General features: G+C 41.6%; 1 protein-coding gene across 1 annotated transcript in view; it reads left to right on the top strand.

Annotated features, from left to right (window-relative positions):
• Nucleotides 1-23,852, top strand: part of LOC133877272 (callose synthase 9) — a 114,202-nt gene that overhangs the window by 3,115 nt on the left and 87,235 nt on the right. Inside the window, exons 3-8 of the mRNA XM_062315510.1 lie at nucleotides 1,385-1,482; nucleotides 1,987-2,150; nucleotides 6,656-6,752; nucleotides 18,453-18,563; nucleotides 18,644-18,769; nucleotides 20,069-20,158. Of these exons, the coding sequence (XP_062171494.1) occupies nucleotides 1,385-1,482; nucleotides 1,987-2,150; nucleotides 6,656-6,752; nucleotides 18,453-18,563; nucleotides 18,644-18,769; nucleotides 20,069-20,158 (686 nt within the window). The remainder of the gene's footprint in view (nucleotides 1-1,384; nucleotides 1,483-1,986; nucleotides 2,151-6,655; nucleotides 6,753-18,452; nucleotides 18,564-18,643; nucleotides 18,770-20,068; nucleotides 20,159-23,852) is intronic.

Raw genomic sequence — 23,852 nt, 5'->3', positions numbered from 1 at the left:
GCCTGAGACCGCCACACACACTTCCATGGGAACCGAGTACCTCCATCACACATCATCGAACCAAAAAATGACTTCACCCTGAACACACCTTTCTTGGATGGAGCCCATTTAAGACAATCAGCCCTCTCCATATTCACCTTGGTAGAGCCCAGCATCTGGAAGAAAGAGGCAAAAATATCGACTTCCCAATCATTAGCCTCTCTAATAAAGCTCACGTTCCATTGAAAGGACCCACCCAAACTCTCCAAATTATCAGCCACTGACGCATCCTTCACCCGAGCAATGCCAAAGAGATCAGGGAACACTTCTTTCAGAGTCGAATCTCCACACCACAGGTCATGCCAAAATCTTACCCTACTCCCTTCCCCCACCTCAAATCTCAGGAATTTGGAGAACTTCTCCCAACCTTTCCTTATAAACTTCCACAGCCCTACTCCAAACGCCCCAGCAGCCTCTCGGGAGCACCACCCACCCCACAAACTACCATACTTGGAGTCCACCGCAACTCTCCACCAAGCATCCCTATCCGTGCCATATCGCCATAACCATTTACCTAACAATGCGCGATTGAACTGAACCAACTTCCTGATGCCAAGCCCCCCGTACGAAATTGGCGTACAAACCTTCTCCCAACTCACCAAATGGTATCTAAAAGCTTCACCCATGCCACCCCAGAGAAAATCGCGTTGCAACTTCTCAATGCGAGAAGCAACACTCACCGGAATAGGGAATAGCGACATGTAACCATGTTTTAACTTTCAGTCCTAGTTTTCACAGGAGTTCCTCCAGCACCCTCCTTTACTTTTTAGGATGCCAGGTAGGAGCTTCTTTATTTAAAGAATTCTTGGGTTGTTAGGTTTGGATTTAATTGTGGGAGGAAATACCGAGGATTAAGATTTTGGTTCCTAGCTGATGGTTGATTGGTCGAGTTTGTAGGTGAAAACCAAGGTTTGGTTGCTGGTTTAAAAGGTGTGTTAGTTGCAGAAAATTAAGGAGGCAAGAATAGTTGGATAGAAATTCTTCTTCACTGCGATTTGGCTTCTGCTTTGTGGAGTTCTCTTCAATCATTTCGAGATGTCTTGGGTTATGCCCAGACGGGTTATCAACTTGCTTGCTTGTTGGTGATCCTTTGGAAGGCCAAGGAGCGTTGCGGTTTGGAAAATGGCGCCTATTTGCCTCTTTTGGTGCTTATGGAGGGAAATAAATAATAAGAGCTTTGAGGATTTGGAAAGTACCTTGGAAGAGATTACTTACTCGTTGTACCTTTGTACTTTTGGAAATAAATAATATGCAGCCCTTATTTTGTCTATGAAACTTATGCTTAAATGTTCATGGAAACCTTTATATATGTATGAATTGCTAAGTTTTTTCTGTTTATCTGCAGTATGTGAGCATGCTTATTCAGTGGCTCAAAATCTGGATCCTAATAGTGAAGGAAGAGGTGTTTTACAATTCAAGACTGGATTGATGTCTGTCATCAAGGTATGTGTCTAAACTTTGATTTTGACACTTGACAATTTTAATTTTGTGCATTATGGACAAGACATTGAAAATTTTGTGGGTAGACTTGCATCTGTATGCATGTGTCAGTGGTACTACTCTGTATTGCCTTTTGCATTTTAGGGATTAACCTATGGAATATATTTTGTTAGATTAAAATAAATTGAGTGAGAGTTTGGATACTTGAAATTTATTCTTTTTTTTTTTTATTTTTATTTTTTTTTTCAGAATATATGGTGGTAAATCCCATCTCATTAATTTTTACATGCGCATACACATATTAGGCATGAATGTGTACATTGTATGGATGTATAAGGGCCATTGAGATTTCAAATTTCATTTAAGCATATTTTGAAGATTTTTGGTTTTTGACTTTTTTCTTAGCTTTGAAACTTTAGCCCTTTGCTAGCAATTCAGTTTTTATGGGGCTTATATTTCAATTTTAATGTTGTGCACAATATTTTGTCACTTTGAGCAATTTTTCAGCAAAAGCTAGCAAAGAGGGAGGTTGGAACCATAGATAGAAGTCAGGACATTGCCCGCTTGCAAGAGTTCTACAAGCTATATAGAGAGAAGAATAATGTTGACAAGCTACGAGAAGAAGAAACGGAATTGAGGGAGTCTGGTGCTTTCAGTGGAAATCTTGGCGAGTATGTAGTTTTGCCAGCTCTTTTCTCTCTATTTGTCATCCCCCCCTCCCCTCTCCCCCAACACAACCAACAAAACACACACAAACAACTAAATGTTATTTCCATTTGAAATGTATGTGCGCGCGCATGTGCATTCAAGTCAATTATCTACATCTACCGTTCCCTTGTTGATGGTAGTACCACTTGAAGTTTTATATCTGATACTATCCAAATCGTATGATGAACTGCTGTACATAATGGAATTCTACTACTTTTTATTTTTTATTTATTTATTTTAATTATGACGAGGAACCCCTCAAATTCTACAACTATATTATAAATTTGATTATTAATTATTAATTTTCCAATTAGCCGAATCGGGGGGGGGGGGGGGGGGGATATGTAACCTGTTCATAATGTATCTGTCTTTATTATAGCTAAAGCGGGATAGTTAATCTTAGACGTCCAGTCCCCGATCCCGTTGACTGAGGACCAAGACCAAACAAAAAGCTCCTTGGCACTTTTAAAAGTTTCTTCACCCATTGTTCTTCCTACCATTTGATATAAAAACCTGAACCACTGCCCCTGGGGCGGTGGGTGGGTGGTCCCCCACCAAAAAAAAAAAGAAAAGAAAAGGAAAGGAGAAGGAGAAGGAGAAAAGAGCGGAAATTTGCAAAAAGTTGTTTTGAAAAGCCACCATCTTCCATTTCTATGAATGAGAGCCATGGGTTATTTTCCCTTAGCTCCTGTAGAAGCTGCACAATCAGTCTTGTGTGGGGGTTTATATACAAAAGCCTAATGCCTTTTTTACTTACTGTTAATGTGTCCATTTTGATATTGGTTGGATACGGTTGGTACCTTCTACATGTGCTAAATGTCAAAGAGTCAATTTTTTGTTCTTTTCATGTCATTTCCTTGTTTACTACTCATAATCCTATTCTTTGACTCTTAGCGACCTTTCAATATATCTATGGGCACTTGGAGTTTGTTTGGCAAACAACTGGCCTCCACCTTCACTTTTTCCTAAAAAAGTCAACTTTAAAACATTCTATCTTTTTTCACTTTTTATATCACATCAATCATTTTTTTTTATTATTAAAACAAAAATACCCACTACAAAACAAAACTTTTACACTTTTCCATACAAATTATTACTTTATACCACATCAATCACTTATTTCCTTTTTTATTGGATTGTGGGGCACCAAGAGGGGGAAACATGTATTTTAAATTTGAGAATATGTGGCTGAAATATGAGGGTTTTGTTGAGTAGGTTAAAAAGTGGTGGTTGTCTTACGAGTTTTCGGGATTGCCAAGTTACATTTTGGCTAATAAATTGAAGGCTTTGAAGACAGATTTGAAGAAATGGAATGAAGAAGTGTTTGATGATATAGGGAAGAAGAAGAAAGAATTATTAGAGGGTATTCGAGAGATGGATTTAGTTGAAGAATGTCGTTGTCTAGAGGAGGACGAAAAGGTTCAAAAGGTTGATATGTCGAGAAAGCTGGAGAAGACTCTTCTTTTTGAGGAAATGAATTGGAGACAGAAATCTAGAGCTTTGTAGTTGAGAGAGGGGGACAAGAACACAATGTTTTTTCACAGGGTGGCCAACTCACATTGTAAATTCAATCAAGTGGACTCTTTGACTATAAATGGTGCAATTTCCAGGAATTCTGTGGAGATAGGAACATATAGTCCAATATTACAACAATCTGTACTTTTTTTTTTTTTTTTGATAAGTAATTGCAATAATATAAAAAAGCGCAAAGGGGCGCAACCCTTATACACGGGAAGTATACAAGAGAACCCCTAACAGGGACGAACAGAGAATAAATTTAAAAATTCAACAAAAGTAAAAGAGCTCAAACTATGATTGAGAATTGTTCTTGGCGGCATAGGGTGGAGGGCCTGTCTTTCTTATCCATTGATGCGGAGGAGAGCATTTGGCTTGAAAGAGCGTTTGAGGAGGAGGTATGGGATGTAATTAGGGATTTGAATGGAGATAAGGCGCCGGGTCCTGATTGCTTCACTATGGCTTTCTTTCAGAAGTGTTGGGATATTTTAAAAACTGACATTATGGATGTTTTTGTAGGATTTCACACTCGAGGCAAGTTTGAGAAGAGCTTTAATGCTACTTTTGTCTCTCTGATTCCAAAGAAGACTGATGCCATGGATGTGAGAGATTTTCGCCCTATTAGTTTGGTAGGGGGGATATACAAGATTATTTCCAAGTTCCTCGCGAATAGGTTTAAATCAGTTTTGGGCAAGATTATCTTCAACGCTCAGAATGCATTTATAGGTGGTCGACAAATCTTGGATTCAGTGCTTACTGCCAATGAATGTGTGGATAGTCAAATTCGATCAGGGGACCCTGGGCTTCTATGTAAGTTGTATCTGGAGAAGGCATATGATCATGTGAATTGGGATTTCTTGCTATATTTGCTGCACCATTGTGGTTTTGGGGAAAAATGGAGGGCTTGGATTCGTTTTTGTATTTCTATGGTGAGATTTTCTGTTCTTGTGAATGGAACCCCGTCGGGCTTCTTCAATAGCTCACGTGGTTTGTGACAAGGAGATCCTCTTTCTCCTTTTTTGTTTGTATTGGTTATGGAGGCTTTGAGCCGGATGCTGAGTGCCACATTGGATCAAGGCAATTTGACTGGGTTTTCAGTGGGTTCTAGGGAGTCTGAAGCCTTAGTTGTGAACCATTTAATGTTTGTTGATGACACGTTGATTTTTTGTGGTGTGCAAGAAGAACAAATTTGACATCTGAGGTGTATCTTCCTTTGCTTTGAGGCAGCTTCGGGTTTAAGGATTAAGTTGGGAAAATCAGAAATTATTCCTATTGGTGCGGTAGAGGATGTCGAAGGGTTGGCTCATTTACTTGGATGTCAGGTCGCTTCTTTGCCTATGACATACTTGGGTTTGCCATTGGGTGCTTCTTACAAGTCCGTGTCTATTTGGAATGGTGTTATTGAGAAAATGGAAAGTAGGTTGGATGGATGGAAGCGTATGTATTTGTCAAAGGGTGGGCGGTTGACTTTTCTTAAAAGTACGCTTTCCAACCCTCCTACTTATCTCTTGTCGTTGTTTCCTATTCCAGTGAGGGTGGCTAATCGTCTTGATAATATTCAAAAGGCTTTTCTTTGGTGTGGTATTGAGGATGAGGCCAAATTTCATTTAGTGAAATGGAATAGGATTTGTACTCCATTGCATTCAGGTGGGTTAGGAGTTCACAATTTCATCTAGTTTAATCGAGCACTTCTAGGCAAATGGTTGTGGAGATATGATAGGGAGAGAGAGGCTTTATGGCGATTGGTGATTGACGCAAAATTTGAGAGTTTAAAGGGTGGTTGGTGTTCGAAAGAGTTGTCGGGTTTCTTTGGAGTGGGTGTGTGGAAACATATTAGGATGGGGTGGGAGAAGTTTTGTAATTTTGTTCGTTTTAAGGTGGGGGATGGGTCACATATTAGTTTCTAGCATGATTGGTGGTGTGGGATAGATCTTTGAAGCAGTGCTTTCCAGTTCTGTTTAGTATTGTGTGGAACATAGATGCGACGGTGGTAGATAACTTGGTCGTTTATAATGGAGTTATTCAATTGAATGTTCTTTTTATGAGGCAAATCCAGGATTGGGAGATGGAGATGGTTCTTTCTTTCTTCGAGCGGCTTTACTCCTCTTTGGTTCGACATGGAGAGGGAGGCAGGTTAGTTTGGAACCCCTCTAAAAGGGGTTTATTTGAGGTGAAATCCTATTATGAAATGCTTATTAGGAAAAATGGCCCATCATTTCCGTGGAAAAGTATTTGGCGTGTTAAGGCTCCGACAAGGGTGGCTTTCTTTGTATGGTTAGCAGCTTTGGGTAAAATTTTGACGCATGATAACTTGTGTAAGAGGAATGTCGTAGTAATTGAGTGGTGTTGTATGTGTAAGTAGAATGGGGAGTTTATGGATCATCTATTGCTTCACTGTGAAGTTGCCCGTGATCTTTGGAGTTACATTTTTAGTTTATTTGGGATAGAGTGGGTTATGCCACGAAGGGGGTTGGAGTTGTTGACTAGTTGGGGCGCGTCGGTTGGGGATGGTCGTGCTAAAGAAGCTTGGCAGTTAGCTCCATTGTGTTTATTGTGGTGTATTTGGTGGAAGCGGAATGCGCTGCTCTTTGAAGATGTAGAGACATCAATGGTGGAAATACGGAAGCGCTTGCTTAATATGTTATATCTTTGGATAGCGTCTCATCATTGCTTGAATAGTTTTTCTTATGTAGAATTTTAAAATCTATTTTCTTCTCGTCCCTTTTAGGGGCTCTCTTGTATACGTCCCGTGTATAAGGGTTGCGCCCCTTAGCGCTTTCAATGAATTGAGTTGCAATTACTTATCAAAAAAAAAAAAAAAACAAAACTCACCTAAAAACCTTTACCAAACACACCCTTGTATTGAAAATCATGTGTATTCCTTTGTACAGGGTCATATTGTGCCTCCTTTGTTTTCCATATTGATTTGTTAACTATGAATTGTCAATTTCAGGTTGGAGCGGAAGACAGTTAAGAGGAAACGTGTGTTTGCAACTTTAAAAGTTTTAGGGACAGTGCTGGAACAGCTGACTAAGGAAATTCCCGATGAGGTTGGATATGTACTTTTTTGAATTTTTCTAATATTTGTAGGAATCCAAACCTTTAACTCTTCTTTGGCCATGTTTTTTCTTTGTTTTGTTTTTTTTTTTTTTTTTTGATAAGTAAGCAAAATTTATGTTAAAAAAGCGTAAGGCACTCCTAAATACACAGGTAGTATACACAGAAGAACCAAAGCTAAACCGCGAAAACCCAACGTAAACCACAGAAACTAAACCCTAGAAACCGAAAGAACACCCAAAAAATAACCCATAAAAGAACCCAAACAAAAGCACCCACAAAAGAAACCAAAGGTGGAAATCGGGTATCACATACTCTTTTGTATTAAAGTTGTCAAAGCCTGGGTTATAGATGATGCATGTGATCAATATTGTTAAATTGGGCTGCGCCTTTTGCGTTTTTTAGTAATATTTTGATTACTTATAAAAAAAAATGGAGAGGGTGAAGAGTTACTATAAACTAATAGGAGTGTCTTGTGACCAATTTGAAGATAAATTGTTGGCTTTGTTTGAACTAATTGAAGCCAGGCGGGCCGATTCTTTGGCTATGGTTCCCATTGCGTCAGGAGTGAAAGGTCAGAGGGAGATTAAGCGGTTGGATTGTTCCATTAACTATGACAAGAAGGGGGAGCAATCTTATAGAAGGAGAGGTAAGGGTAGGGGCTTGTTTGGTGTTAATGAAGCTTAAAATTCTATCGTGGAATGTTAGGGGGATTAATGAGCTAGACAAGAGATTGCGTATTAAAGGGCTCATTAGAGATTGGAAGGTTGATTTGGTGTGTTTGATGGAGACTAAAATGGAAGTCATTTCTAGAGAGGTGGTTCGTAGTTTATGGGGTTGCCGTCATGTGGATTGGTGTTTTATGGGGGCTAGGGGGGTGTCAGGTGGGATTCTAATTATGTGGGATAGGAGGGTTGTGGAGAAGGTGGATGATTGCGTGGGTCGATATACGTTAGCTGTTTCGCTGCGTAACGTTGATGATAATTTTATGTGGGCGTTTGGGGGTATGTATGGGCCTAATGATGATGGGGAGAGGAGGGTGTTGTGGAATGAGATGGCTGGATTGATGGGTTGGTGGGATAGGCCGTGGTGTTTTGGGGGAGATTTCAATGTGGTGCGGTTTCCAAGTGAGCGTTCCAGTGCTGGTGGTTTTTCTGTTGCTATGGAAGAGTTCTCAGAGTTCATTCATGGGCAGAGTTTGGTGGATATTCCTCTCCAAGGAGGGCAGTTCACTTGGTCCAATAATCAGGTATGGTCTAAAATTGATAGATTCCTTTTATCTCCGAAATGGGAAGAACATTACCCTGATGTGTCTCAAAGTCATTTGCCTAGACTTTTATCGGATCATTTTCCTTTGATGTTGGATTGTAGAGTGCAAAGAGAAGGGAAAGGATACTTCAAATTTGAAAACATGTGGCTCAAATCCAATGGCTTTGTAGATCTTGTGCAACGTTGGTGGGATTCTTATGTTTTTCAAGGTCTGCCAAGTTTTGTGCTGGCTAACAAGTTGAAAGCTTTAAAGGTGGATTTGAAGAAATGGAATGTGGAGGTTTTCGGGGATGTGGGGAAGAAGAAGAAGGAATTATTGGAAGGTATTAATGAGCTGGAGTGTTTTGAAGAAGCTCAGGGGCTAGATGAGGAGGAGCGGGTTCAGAAGTCAGACATGATCAGGGAGCTGGAAAAAACTCTCCTGTGTGAGGAGGTTAATTGGAGGCAAAAATCTTGGGCTCTGTGGCTAAAGGAAGGGGATAATAATACTATATTCTTTCACAGGGTGGCTAATTCACATCGGAGGTTCAACCATGTGGGAGTCTTAAGGATCAATGGGGCTTTGTCTTTGGATCCGGTGGAAATTAAGGATCATATTGTGAATTATTATGACTCACTGTACACCGAGCAGAGTTCATGGCGGCCAAGGGTGGATGGGATTTCTTTCTCCTCCATTGATGCGGACGAGTGTCTCTGGTTAGAACGAGGTTTTGAGGAACTTGAGGTGTGGGAGGTGGTGCGGGAGATGAACGTGGATAAGGCTCCGGGTCCAGATGGTTTTTCTATGGCGTTCTTTCAGCAGTGTTGGGGGGTTCTCAAAAAAGATATTATGGCGGTATTTTCAGAATTTCATAATAGTTGCCAGTTTGAGAGGAGCTTGAATGCAACTTTTGTTTCCCTTATTCCTAAGAAGGCAGATGCGTTGGAGGTTAAGGATTTTAGGCCTATTAGTTTGGTGGGAGGGGTCTACAAAATCATTTCTAAGGTCCTTGCTAATAGGCTCAAATCAGTGTTGGGGAAAATTATTTCGAACTCTCAGAATGCTTTTATTGGTGGAAGGCAAATCTTGGATTCAGTTCTTATAGCCAATGAATGTTTGGATAGCCAATTGCGGTCAAGGGAGGCCGGGTTATTGTGCAAACTGGATTTGGAGAAAGCTTATGACCACGTGAATTGGGATTTCCTTCTTTACATGCTTCAGAGGTGTGGGTTTGGGGAGAGGTGGAGGAAATGGATTAAATTTTGCATATCGTCAGTAAAATTTTCCATTTTGGTTAATGGTACCCCTTCTGGTTTCTTTCAAAGCTCGCGGGGGATCAGGCAAGGTGATCATCTTTCTCCTTTGCTGTTTGTGGTGGTTATGGAAGGGCTCAGCAGAATGTTGTATGCGTCTATGCGTCAAGGATTGCTGTCAGGTTTCTCAGTGGGTCTTAGGGGTAATGAAGTTTTAGTGGTGAACCACTTACTGTTTGCGGATGATACCTTAATTTTTTGTGGAGCACAGGCCGAGCATGTTCGAAATTTGAGGTGTACTTTCTTATGTTTCGAAGCGGTGTCAGGGTTGAGGATCAATTTAGGCAAATCCGAATTGGTCCCTATTGGCGAGGTGGAAGATGTGGAGTCTTTGGCACATATTCTGGGCTGTAATATTGGGTCTCTGCCGATGACTTATTTGGGTATGCCGTTGGGGGCGTCTTTCAAGTCTATTTCTATTTGGAATGGGGTTATTGAGAAGGTGGAACGAAGGCTGGCTAGTTGGAAGAAACTTTATTTATCCAAGGGTGGTAGGGTGACGTTGATTCACACTACTCTCTCTAGCATTCCTTCTTATTATTTATCTTTGTTCCCTATTCCTGTGAGTGTAGCTAAGAAACTGGAGCGGCTTCAAAGGGAATTTCTGTGGAGTGGTATGGGTGATGAGACTAAATTTCATCTAGTCAATTGGCATCGTATTTGTACTCCAATCAAGGCTGGTGGACTGGGAGTTCGTAATGTTATCAATTTTAATCATGTCTTACTGGGGAAGTGGATTTGGAGATTTTCTCAGGAGCGCGATGCTTTATGGAGATCAGTGATTGAGGTGAAGTATGAGAGTGTGAGGGGAGGTTGGTGTTCTTTGCCGGTGACGGGGCCTTTTGGAGTCAGTGTTTGGAAGTTTATTCGAAAGGGGTGGGATAATGTTGCCAAGTTTTTGCGTTTTAAGGTGGGTGATGTGTTACGGACCTATGTGCGACGTAGGAAGCGTGGGCAGGAAGCAAGCGGACACTTAGCCAAAGACCTCATTAGGGTTCAAGGAGAGGATGTAAGTGGCGGCTGTAGTAGTGAAGGATGAGAATGGAGAGTCGGTGTTTTCCAGCAAGGGTTTCGGTAGTCATCTTACAAGGAAAGTATCTCCTAGGAATAAGGAACATGATTTCCACTAGAATAGGATATTGCTACAATAAGGGAATTCCTTATAGACAAGAATTCCTAGAAATAAGGGATTTGATGTAATTCCATAATTATATTCTGCTTGTAATCTCTATTTAAAGAGATCCTGATTCATAATAAAGCATGATCAATTTACCCTAAAAATTCTCAACTCTCGTGGTTGAATTAGGAGGCAGAGGTACCTCGAATACCTCGTATCAATCCTTCACCCTACACCATAGGTAAATCTAGGAGGTTCTATCCTGCTGGTTTGCCCACCCACAGACCAATAACTCGATCCCAGACCCAGTCACGCAACATGATGGGTCTCATATTCGCTTCTGGCATGATTTAAGGTGTGGGGATAGGCCTCTCAAGCTTGGTTTTCCAGCTTTATTTTCTATTGCGCGTTTTACTGAAGCTTGGGTGGTGGATAATTTGTCTGTGATAGGAGGCGTGGCTCATTGGAATGTTCTCTTTACGCGCAATGTTCAAGATTGGGAGGTGGAGATGGTGATGTCCTTCTTCGTACAGTTATACTCTACTAGGGTTCGGCATGGGGAGGTTGATAGGGCGGGTGGACTCTTTCCAAGAGGAGGATTTTTGAAGTGAAGTCTTTTTATAAAGCTTTAGTTTGTCATGAGACGACTTCCTTTCCTTGGAAGAGTATATGGCGTGTCAAAGCTCTGAAGCGGGTTGCGTTCTTTGTCTGGACAGCGGCTTTAGGGAAGATTTTAACTCATGACAATTTACGTAGGCGTGGTATTGTGGTGGTAGAGTGGTGTGTTATGTGTAAGAAGCATGGGGAATCCGTTGATCATCTTCTTCTTCATTGTGACGTGGCCCGGATTGTTTGGAGTTCTTTTTATAGATTGTTTGGGGTGGAGTGGGTTATGCCTAGTAGTGTTGTGGATTTATTGAGTGCTTGGGGCACTTTGCTGGGTCGTGGTCCTGTTCACCGTATTTGGAAGCAGGTTCCTCTATGTGTCTTGTGGGGCTTGTGGCGTGAGAGAAATTCTAGGCTTTTTGAGGATGTGGAGGTACAGGTTGGGGCTCTTTGTAGAAATGTGATTAATATGTTATATCTTTGGGTGTCGGCGCATAGCTTGGGTAGTATGCCATACGCTGATTTTTTACTTTCTTATTCGTTTCAGTCCTCTTTTTAGGGGCTCCTTTGTATACTTCATGTGTACTAGGGTTGAGCCTCTCTGCACTTTTTAATGAATTCTTACTTATAAAAAAAAAAAAGTATTGTTAAATTGCGTTTTTCTAATGTATATGTATTAATAAAAAAAATTATCAACCATCCTTTGTACATCCCGTAAGGGGGATTTCTCTTTGGATACATCATGTGTACTAGGGTTGTGCCCTTCTGCGCTTACCATTGAAATGAATTATTTATAAAAAAATAAAATAAAATTTATCACCCATAATTTTGAATTATTGGATTTCTATAGAGACTGACTTATTTGTGATGTGAAATGTATACCTTCTCAGGCCCACCCAGAAAAACATACGTAGAATGTTCGTTATACTCTATACATCCATGAAATTGGACATGTTTTTTTTTTTTTGGATAGAAGTAATGAAAAACTTTATAGAAAAAGCGTAAGAAGCCCCTAAATATACATGCCGTATACACAGGGAACTCCTACAAGCCCAAAACCCAAGAAACAACAAAAACACCCACAACCCCAAAATCCACGATACAATAAAGCCCAAAACCCTCGAACGCTAACAAGTGTGAGCCTTGCCTTTCCCATGCCTAGATGATGCTCCCTTCGCAATCATTGGATTAAAGGATTGCTTTTGTTTCTTGTTACCTATTTGCATTAAGGCTCTTGTTTCTTTCTTAGTGAGTTTTGTAAATGCAAAGCAGTTGGCTTACAAAATAATCTAATTAAGTGAAGAACAATTTCTGTACTTGGTCTTTGGAAGGGATCATTTGCTTTTGACTTCTAGATGCATGTGATTTCATGTTTATTAGCTAATATATTCTCAATTGCCTGCCTTATATTTTGAGGATGCTGGATGAGTTTTTGTGGGTATGCCTCTCTCTCTCTCTCTCTCTCTCTCTCTCTCTCTCTCTCTCAGTATATATATATATATATTTAGAAAAGTTCTTCCGGTAGCCATTTATTCAATTGATGTCCATCCCAGAGCTTGCCACCTAGAAGGCTTGTGCTTCCCCCCTGTTTATCGAAAACCACATTTTTAGAGTGCATTGGGTGATGTCTAGGCGGCGCGTGAGGATCGTTGTGGAGGACTATTACCAGAATTCTGTTTCATCACGTAGTGTGTATTCATGGGCAGCATCTCAGTGGAGGAATGGGTTACCTAGGCTATTGTTATGTGGATTTGAAGTCCTTTGAATTCAAGTCTGAGGTTAGCGGTGGGGTAAGGCTGGCTGAAAGGAGTTGAAATCTCTTCCGGGCGGTTATCCCAGGGTGGCCAAGTTTGGTCTGGTTGATGCAAGCAGTGGAGAGGCTGTCTAAGGGAGAAGAAGACAACGAGAATTGGAGAACTTTCAGGCATGGAAGTACAACATATGTGGTGCTGTGACGCAGGGACAATCATGGACGGTTCATTGAGCTGTCAGAGTATGGTGGAGGAGGAAGACAGAGTTATGTGTTATTCCATAAGGGAGCGACGGGAAGGGATGGTTGGATTGCTGGGTGCAGCTGCAAAGGTTGATAGCGTATCATGAAAAGCAACAGACAGGAAGGAATGCTGTTGGGAGGAAACCTGCTGTCGCACCAATAGCTACTGGTCTACGTCGGGATGGACAGTCATATGCAGTGGTGCTAGAAGGATAGGTGACCGGAGTAGGTGCTCCAATTAAGTGCAGGGGTAGTCTGGGCATTCGTCCGGAGCCGAAGAAGGAAATTCCACAAATTATGTCTGGTGATCACGTTGTAGGAGTGGGCGTTTCTGGTTTCAAAAAGTCGGACGTTTTCCTTATGGGAAACGTTATGAAGAAGAATCTGGATGACGCGCAGAATATGGAAGAATTGAAGAATTTCCTAAGATACTTTAAGACTGAAGCCGAACAATGGTTGGGCCTTTTGGAGTTGGGCTGTGAACATAAAGAAGAAATTGAGTCAGGTGGGCTGCACAATGGGGTGGAGAGTAGCTACTGGTCTACGTCAGGATGGATAGTCATATGCGGCGGTGCTAGAAGGAAAGGCGACTGGAGTAGGTGCTCCAATTGAGTGCAGGGGTAGTCTGGGCATTCGTTCGGAGCCAAAGAAGGAAATTCCACAAATCATGTCCGGTGATCACGTTGTAGGAGTGGGCGTTTCTAGTTTCAAAAAGTCGGATGTTTTCCTTATGGGAAACGTTATGAAGAAGAATCTGGATGAGGCGCATAATATGGAAGAATTGAAGAATTTCCTAAGATACTTTAAGACTGAAGCCGAACAATGGTTGGGCCTTTTGGAGTTGGGCTGTGAACATAAAGAAGAAACTGAGTCAGGTGGGCTGCATAATGGGGTGGAGAGTAGCTACTAGTCTATGTCGGGATGGACAGTCATATGCGGCGGTGCTAGAAGGAAAGGCGACCGGAGTAGGTGCTCCAATTGAGTGCAGGGGTAGTCTGGGCATTCGTCCGGAGCCAAAGAAGGAAATTCCACAAATCATGTCTAGTGATCACGTTGTAGGAGTGGGCGTTTCTGGGTGACGTTGATTCATAGTACTCTTTCTAGTATTCCTACTTATTATTTATCTTTGTTCCCCATTCCTGTGAGTGTAGCCAAGAGATTGGAGTGAGTTCAATAGGAGTTTTTGTGGAGTGGCATGGGGGATGAGGCTAAGTTTTACTTAGTAAATTGGCATAGAGTTTGTACTCCCCTCAAGGCAGGTGGCTTGGGAATTCGAAATGTTATCAAATTTAATCAAGCTTTATTGGGGAAGTGGTTGTGGAGGTTTTTTCAAGAGCGTGAGGGTTTGTGGAGATTGGTGATTGATGTGAAGTATGAGAGTGTGAGGGGAGGGCGGTGTTCTTTACCTGCGGCAGGGTCTTATGGTGTGAGTGTTTGGAAGTATATTCGAAGGGGGTGGGATACTTTTGCTAAGTATATGCGGTTGGAGGTGGGAGATGGGCATCATGTTCGTTTTTGGCATGATTCGTGGAGTGGAGATTGGCCTCTCAAGCTTTGTTATCTAGTTTTGTACACTCTTCCTCGTTTTCCAGATGCTTGGGTGGTTGATAATTTGTCTATGTTTGATGGAGTAGCTCATTGGAATGTTGTCTTTACACGGTATGCTCAGGATTGGGAGGTGGAAATGGTTCTTTCCTTTTATGAGCAGTTATATTCTACTCGGATTCGGCTTGGCGAGGTTGATAGGTTTGTGTGGAATCTTTCTAAGAGGAGGAGCTTTGAAGTGAAGTCTTTCTATAGAGCCCTAGCTTGTCAAGAGGCGGTCTCTTTTCCTTGGAAGGGTATTTAGTGTGTTAAGGCTCTGAAGCGGGTGGCGTATTTTGTGTGGACAGCGGCCTTAGGAAAGATTTTGACACATGACAATTTGCGTAGGCATCATATAGTGGTGGTAGAGTGGTGCTGTATGTGTAAGAAGAATGGGGAATCTATTGATCACCTCCTTCTTCATTGTGACGTGACACTGGCTGTTTGGTGCTCTTCTATAGGTTGTTCGGGGTGGAGTGGGTCATGCCAAGAAGCGTGCTGGATTTGTTGAGTGGTTGGGGTATATTGCTGAGTCGTGGTCCTGTTACGCATCTTTGGAAGCAGGTTCCCTCGTGTGTAATGTGGGTTTTTTTTTTTTTTTTTTTTTTTTTTTTTTTTTTTCTTGTTGATAAGTAAGAAAAGTTTTATTAGAAAAAGCGTAAGGCGCCCTTAAGTACACATGGAGTATACATAGGATCAAAGCCAACCCACCAAAAGCATCCAACAAAACCCACAAGAAGGAAGCCCTAAAACCCGAAAACCTCTAAACCCTCGAGGGCACAAAACCCTACTGCATGAGATCCTTGCTTTTCCCGCGCCCAGAGGGAGCGCTTGCAACGCCGTAATTAATGGAACTTTTCAAAATCAAAAGCTCCCTCTTTCCTTTGGTCTTTTGGTGTGCTATCATCTTGTCCCAATGAAATTCATCTTCCATGGCATCAAGGATTGCCAAAGACTCCTCGCCTTGAACCCCGTCCAACGACCAGTCTAAGGGCCACCCATCCCAAAAATCACCTTCTTTCTCCCAAACAACTAACTCCCCATTAAGATCATACTCGACAGGCCAATCCTGAGATTGAGAAAAACCATTGCCCTCTACGGATGAAGGAATGATGCGACCTCCCAGTGGGGAGTGAAGCCCTATCATCCCAACATCCTTGGCCTCATGAGACGCGGTAGGGGCTATCGCACCCGGGCGAGGGTTGAGGAACCCCTTTCGAAGGAAACAATTCTTCGAAGAACCCACAGAATTCTTCAATAGAGGCACTGTATCTACTTCCTTTTTAGCAGATAGGCGTCTTTGAAGCAGCCAGGGAATCTGCTAACAGCCCCTCATTCCACTTCACTGAGTGACCTTCCCTGAGATCCCTAGCCTTCCGGTAATAGCTCTGGAAAGGTTTTGTAGACTAACGCGGGGAGAGAAGAACAAATCTTCTCACCCAATTCAGCCGCCCCTGAGAGAGAAAGAAAAGGGAAGAAAGGTTGAGTCAACCCAGCACCAACACCAACTAAGTTGCTAGACAGAAGGACAGAAGCATCGGGACTAGGCAGCGTGACGGATTTAGCAGCTGGAACGAGAGGCAGATGGCTCGACACATACTCAGAAGATGACAGCCCCAAAACCACCCCAGATTCTATTCCTGACGAAATCTGCGACGAAATCTCAGGCTGAATCTCCGTCAAACCCATTCCCACATCTCCAGCTGGAAAACGTTTCTGACAGCTAGGCCCACCCCCGGAAGATGACAACCCCGGAATCAACCCAGAGTCTGTCGGCAATGTCGTCTCCGGCCGAAGAGAGCACCCCAGAACGACTGTCAACACGGGGCCTGCAACCTCGGAAGTCTGAAACGATGCTTTGGTTTTGATTTTCGGCAAGAAGCAACGCAACCGAAGCCCTTTCCGTTTGAGGCCTGAACCAGACCTAGCAAATCGGCCCAGAAGATTCCCAAGAGCCCGGCCCAAAGCCAATTTAAAGCTGAGGAGCATCCTAGTCCACGTACGCAAATTTGAATTCAAACGAGATGGACCTTGTGCAGAGTAAACAGCATGCTTCTTCTTCTTACCCAGCGGACGACGAGGTAAACCTTTGTCCAGCGGATCAAACGAAGAGCTCCCTGACCATATTGGAGGCGTGGACTTCTCCGTCGACCCGTGCGGTTGCTCCTCCAGGTCAAAGCAATTCACCGCCAATCTCCCTTCTTCGATCACCCTACACCATGGCACCGGAAATAGGTCCAACCCACGCAGTTCTCCATCCGAACCCCCCAACCCAGCATGTGTGCCGTGAGAGACAACTTCCCCCTGAACCACAGCCGCATACGATGGAGGAGACTTGCCCAGCCGACTGGAAGAGACACCCCTTATCTGAGTCCCCTCCATAGAAAACGCCTCAGAACCCATTATCCGATCCTTAGGGCCGAGGAAATTGATCATCTTCCACAGCACCCCCACAACCCGAGCCTAGCCCCAACCTTCACGGCCTTCAGGGAGCCAAATAGCCCCTTTTCGACCACCCTCAGTGAAGACTTCCACCTCTAGGTAGCGGCCGGACTTGTTCTCACCCCCTCGAACCATCAATGCTTTCACATCCTCCCGGAAGTACTTGACGAATACCTTCGCTGAAACCTTCAAGGCCTCCTCTACAGAAGCCAACAGCCAAGCTGAACCTTGAAGACCCAAAACTATGAACCCGTAGAACCCCTTTCTCCTCTCCTCCAAGCGTAGTTCCGGCACTTCAGCCTTCGCTGAAAAGGACAAACGTTTGGCTTCCACAGAGAAGCACCGCTCCATCTGATGCAAATCTGAAGAGCTAGAAGAGGAGACACCCTGGAACCATACCCCCAAAACAAACCCTCAATATTAACAAATTCGATAATATGATCGCTGAAGATTATCATGGGCAAGTGAAAGATCAAAAAAGTGGATATTGACTTCTATCTGCAACTTAAGAAGAAGGCTTCATGGGACAGTGAAACTTCTATGCAAAATGTAAACCCTCAATTATTTCCTTCCAAACACATTGACATCAAGAACCAATGTGGGGTCTTTGGCGTGAGCATAATGTAAGGCTATTTGAAGATGTGGAATTACCAGTTGTGGACTTGTGTCGAAATGTGCTTAATATGTTATATGTTTGGGTCTCGGCGCATAGGCCGAGTCGTTTTATGCTTGTTGAGTTTTTATATTCATGTTCTTTTGTTTCCTCTGATTAGGGGCACTTTTGTATACTTCCTGTGCACTAGGATTGTGCCCCTCTGTGCTCTTTATCGAATTTTATTACTTATATATATATATATTAAGAAAAGTTCAATAGGTTAAATATCGGTTATATGAAATAAATTTATTTGTTAGAGCACCTTGTCATATTGGGTGGGGATTTTTGTGGAGGTATTTTTCATGCCATTTTGTGAAGGAAGAGATGAGAAGATTAGATGGATATTGCTGTTGGTTGTTGGGGGTCTCTTCTTTTTTTATTGTTGATGGGAATAAAATTAGATTCTTGGTTTTTGAAGTGTTAATGGGAGCAGATCGTAATAACATCGAGGATCCCTTGTGTGAGATAATTTGGCAGCATGTTTTTCTGTAAGATACCAGGACTCATTGTTGAACTAATTGCAAATGTGGGCGACACTTGTGTTAGATGCAAAGTGTTTTCTTGCTTTGATGTAATGATTTTTTCCCCCTTGTGTGGTACAATAGTCTGCTTTTTTCTAGTTTTTTTTATTTTTTATTTTTCTGATTCTTGGTATTACTAACTATGAAATAGACTGATGATATAATTTTTTTGATCTGATTTTATGTGATTTTATAGATTGCTTTTCTTTGCAGCTTAAACGAATGATGGAATCTGATGCAGCAATGACGGAAGATTTAATTGCTTATAACATTATTCCGTTGGATGGTCCTACCTTAACAAATGCGATTGTTCGTTTGCCTGAGGTTAGTTTGTTGCTTTTAATGTATGTCTCAACATATTTGGTTACTTCTGCCATTATTTAACCTGAGGAACTTATTGCCAGGTGCGAGCAGCAGTGTCAGCTTTAAAATACTTTACTGGTCTACCAACATTGCCTGTGGATTTTTCTATTCCTGCTACAAGAGATGCTGATATGCTTGATTTCCTGCATTATATATTTGGATTTCAGGTCTGTACTTTTACGAGTTCTAAGTATGAAAGTTGAAATGGTTGGGATAGTGATAAGGTGTCTTTGCCTTATGGACCATGCCTTTGGACCGTGTCACCTTACCGTTGGGGCTGTTCTTAAAATTTCATGCAAACATGGAGAAAGGATATATTTTTTCTTTTGATAAGTAGAGAGTTTTATTAAAGTATAAAGGCGCTCCTAAGCATACATGAAGTATACAAAAAGGACACCAAAACAAGAAAGAGGGGGGAAGGAGAAAAAACACCTGAAAAACCCAAAAACCAGAAACCCCTACAAAACCAGCCCACAACACCCAGAGATTAATACATCACATTAGGCCGTTTTGCCTTGCCCCGGCTAGAACCAAAACCTTTGGCATCATAATTGATCGAGCACTCAAGGTTCTTCACTTCACGACTCCCTTTAAACTTAGAAGTGGAGACTGGAGCCTCTCGAACGATGCTCCTCATCAATTAGAGCCATGAAGTCTAAAAAGTCTTTCACATTTCCCTTGTGGAAGACCCCCAAAGTCCTTCCTTGGTGCTGCTTTGTATGGGATATTTAGTTTCTTAAATTTGGGGTTTACATAACATTGGATGGAGTTGAGCCTGGAAAGTTTCAAGGGTCAGGTGAAATAGTTCTAGACTTCTAGTATCCAATCAGTTCTTAATCTGGGTTTCTGGTTTGAGAGCTACAAGCCTTTTTGTCCAGAAAGTTTCCAGGGTCAGGTGAAAATAATTCTAGTGTCAAATCAGTTTTCAATCTGGGTTCCTGGTTTGAGAGCTACAAGCCTTTTTGTCTGGAAAGGTGGTCCACATGGCTTTCAGAATCCAGGCCTTGAGGCGTATAATTAGCCTCCAATGATGCTTTATGCGTACCGAGTCTGCATTATTCTCATGGATTGGCGGCTCTTGGTTATCCTTGGATTTTTAGAGTTTTCTATCCCTCTTTTGCGTGTGAATTCTTTTGGTTCTGAATGCTGGTTACCCGGAATGCAAATCTTTTCTTTGTGAGTGGGAAAATGCAGAGGTTAATGCTTGAGTTTGATCTTGTCAATGAGAGTCATCCAAAGAATGTTTTATATCAACTGGTGAATCATTTTAGATACTAAGGAAAGGTTCTTTCCCTTCATTCATTTGGTCGTCTTTCTCTTATGCCCATATGTTTGGTTTGAAATCCTCCCTTTCTATGTTTGTTAGATTATTATATTTTGGTGTTTTACTGTTACGCAAAAAAAAGAAAAGAAAAAATGTTAGAACTTGTTTCTTGCATCTAATGCATGAAGTTTATGGTTAACAGAAGGGCAATGTTTCTAACCAGCGGGAGCATATAATTAATCTCCTTGCAAATGAGCAATGTCAGCTTCGAATTCCTGAAGAAACTGAACCGGTAAATCTCTAATCTTTATTGTCACAACTGCATTAATGTGGATGCTGTATCAGATGTTCACATAATTAGTGGAGATGTATAGAGAGTTTACCTGGGTCCTTTTATGACTCCTTTACAGTAGAGAAAGTACTTCATTTTTTTTGTTTGGTATCTGTAATTGTTCTGAACAAAGTGCAAATAAACATGCGGGGAGTACACAAGAGGGAACCCCAAAAGAAAAGACAAAGGGCAAAAGAGAACTTAAGTCTTGAATATTTGTTTTATGCTAGAAATGTAAGTTAGAAGTGGAAGAAGAAAAACGTCACAGTGGAGAATAACATGAATAAGGTATGGGGAAAACAAACTTACATCAGTGCTCCAATTTTGTGAAAAGAAAGATGCATGGCACAACCTAATCCAGAATTTGCTTCCCATTATTTTTTTGTTCTCTTGCAAGGATTCTGTAGTTTACAGTTCCAGCTGTTCTAAAACTATCAATTATTAGTATGAAGTTCCGTCAATGTCATAATTAGTTTGTTTCCTTGTTCTTGTTTGTCTTGTTACTTTTGTTATTGTGTGCTAGCTTCTCCACCAAGGCTCCTGTTGTTGGTAAAGCCTGACTGTATTTTTAACATAAGCCATGTATATATTTTCAAGAAAAGATGAAATATAGGGTCTTTACAATGATTAAATGTTGCCCTTTATGTATATCTATGCATGCCCTTGCGTGGGCGCCGTGGAAGATGTTGAAGGTTTGGCTTGTATCCTTGGTTGTAGGGTGTCCTTTCTGCCTATGAAGTATTTGGCTCTTCCGGTGTTGGCTTTGTTAAAGGCAAAATCAATTTGTGATGGTATTATTGAGAAGATTGTACATCGGTTGGCTAGTTGGAAGCGTCTTTATTTGTCGAAAGGCGGCCAGATTACTTTGATTAAATGCTCTCTTTCGAATTGGCCCACCTATTATTTGTCTATTTTCCTCATTTCGGTTCGTTTGGCTAATTGAATTGAGAAACTGAGCAATATTTCTTGTGAGACAGTTGGTGATGAATTTGAATTTCATCTTATTAGTTGGTCTAAGGTCTGTACTTCGATTATCTCAAGTGAGTTAGGGCTTAGAAACACTTCTGTTTAACAGTGCTCTTTTGGGGAAGTGGTTATGGCGTTATGCCACGAAAATGGAGGCGTTATGGAGATTGGTTGTGGAAGTCAAGTGTGGCAGAATGTGGGGAGGTTGGCAGTCCAATGCTGTTGTTGGATCTTACAGGGTTTGGGTATGGAAATCAGACTTTGAAGGACGCCTTTTCGGAGTTGTATAGTATTTCTCGTTCTAAGGAGGCGTCAGTGGTAGATCGTGTGCAGATTTCAAACAATTCTATACAGTGAAACATTAACTTTATCAGATTAGTGCACAATTGGGAGGTGGAGTCGATTACCCCGTTCTTTGATATCTTGTATTCCTTCAGATTGAGTCGAGGATGAAATTTGTCGGACTCCTAAGAGGCGGGTTTTTGAGATCCGATCCTTTTACCATGTGCTTAGTCCTCCCATTGGGCTTGCCTTTCCTTGGAAGAGCATGTGAAGAAATAAGGCTCATTCGATGGTGGCGTTTTTTGTATGTGAAGAAATAAGGCTCATTCATTGTGTTGGATTGGTGCTGTATGTGCAAAAAGAATGGGGAATTTATTGATCACATTGTGCTCCACTGCGAAGTGGCCAGGAATTTGTAGGTTTTGATCTTCCATCTTTTTGGGAAAGAGTGAGTCATGCCCCATTGGGTGGTGGAGCTATTGGCTTGTTGTGGTGGTCAGCTTGGTAGCCACCACAATAAAGAAGTTTGGAAGTTGGTCTTTCCATGCTTAATGTGGTGTATTAGGAGATAATGGAACACCCGAAATGTCAACAATTGCGAGAGGAAGATGTTTGAATTAAAAGCTATTTTGCTCAAAACTCTTTATGTTTCGATGGCTGCCTATAGTAGTCCTTGTTTTTCTAGTTTTCTAGGATTTTTATATCTATGTTCTTCTTTTTCTTCTTCTTCTATCTAGGGTGTTTCTCTTGTATACCTACCATTTTTTTTTTTTTTTTTGATAAGTAATTTAAAATTCAATAAAAAGCGCAGAGGGGCGCAACCCTAATACACGGGAAGTATACAAGAGAGCCCCTAAACGGGAGGAACAACTAATAAATTAAGAAAGTCTACAAAAGTAGAAACACCTAGGTGGCAAAGATGGGGTGCTATCCATAGATATAGCGTGTTAAGAAGACGCTTCCTTAATACTACCATTACAGTCTCGACATCTTCAAAAAGCCTCGCATTCCGCTCCCTCCAAATGCTCCACAACACACAGTGAGGAACTAAACGCCAAACATTTTTTGCTAGGCCATGCCCTCGAGAAGCACCCCACGTAGTCAACAAAACCCAGCACCGATTGTGGCATGACCCATTCAATTCCAAATAAAGAAAACATAAAACTCCAAAACTCCAAAACCTACCATGTGCGTGGATTGTTAGTCTTTGCGAGTTTTTTCCAGATCGACTTATTAAAAGAAAAAAAATAATTACGCTAACAGACTCAAATTTTCACTTGGTCAGTTGGACTAAGGTGTGTACTCCAATAGCTGAAGGAGGGTTGAGGATTAGGAATCTACTTGTCTTCAACCAGGCTCTATTGGGGAAGTGGCTGTGACGGTATGTTCAAAAGAGAGGCTTTATGGAGGGTGGTTGTGGATGAGTCTCTTAAAAAAGCTCTTATGGAAGAGTTGTGTGCTCTTGATAGGTTGGAGGAACAACATGGTTTAGCTCCCGATGAAAAGCCGAGGAAATGTTTGGTCATTCGAGATCTGGAAAATTCTATTCTTCAGGAGGAGATTAAGTGGATACAGAAGTCAAGGGTTCTTTGGCTTAATGAGGGTGACAAATGCACTAAATTCTTTCACTGGTAGCCAACTCGAATAGAAGGTTCAATTCCATAGAGTCTCTCTTTGTCAATGGCTCAGTTTCTTCCAATTAGCAGGTTGTTAAGGATCATGCTGCTCAGTTCTATGAGTCCTTATTTGCAGAACCTTATAGTTGGCGGCCTAGGTTGGATGACCTCGCTTTCGACACTCTGGATGCGGTAGAGGCCTCTCCTTTAGAACTTCCTTTTGAGGAAAGGGAGGTTTTAGAGGTGGTTAAATGCATGAATCGTGACAAGGCTTCAGGTCCTGATGGGTTCTTTTTAACGTTCTTCCAAGATTGTTGGGATGTGATCAAGACAGATATTATGGGGGTTTTCCAAGACTTTCACACTCATAACGAGTTTGTCAAAAGCCTTAATGCCACTTTTATTGCTCTAATTCCGAAGAAGTCTGGGGCTTTGGATCTTAAAGATTTTCAGCCTATTAGTCTCGTAAGTGGTGTTTACAACATCATTTTTGCAAAAGTTCTCGCGAATAGATTGAGCAGGTTGTGGAGAAGCTTATCTTTTTTTTTTTTTTTTTTTTTTTATAAGTAAGCAAATGTTTATAGAAATAAAAACGTAAGGCGAGGTAATATACACAGGAGTGCTAAAGCTGACCCGCAAAAATCCAACATAAACCCCAAAAGCTAAACCTTATAACCCAAAATAACATCCAAAAAACAATCCACAAAAGAACCCAAGCAACGCACCCACAAAAACCAAGAAAATCGCCTAAAAACCGAAAGAGCACTTGAGAAACAACCCACAAAAACCCC

Source organism: Alnus glutinosa, chromosome 9 (assembly GCF_958979055.1).
Source record: "Alnus glutinosa chromosome 9, dhAlnGlut1.1, whole genome shotgun sequence".
Taxonomy (NCBI): domain Eukaryota; kingdom Viridiplantae; phylum Streptophyta; class Magnoliopsida; order Fagales; family Betulaceae; genus Alnus; species Alnus glutinosa.
This window is presented reverse-complemented; position numbering and strand designations above follow the sequence as displayed.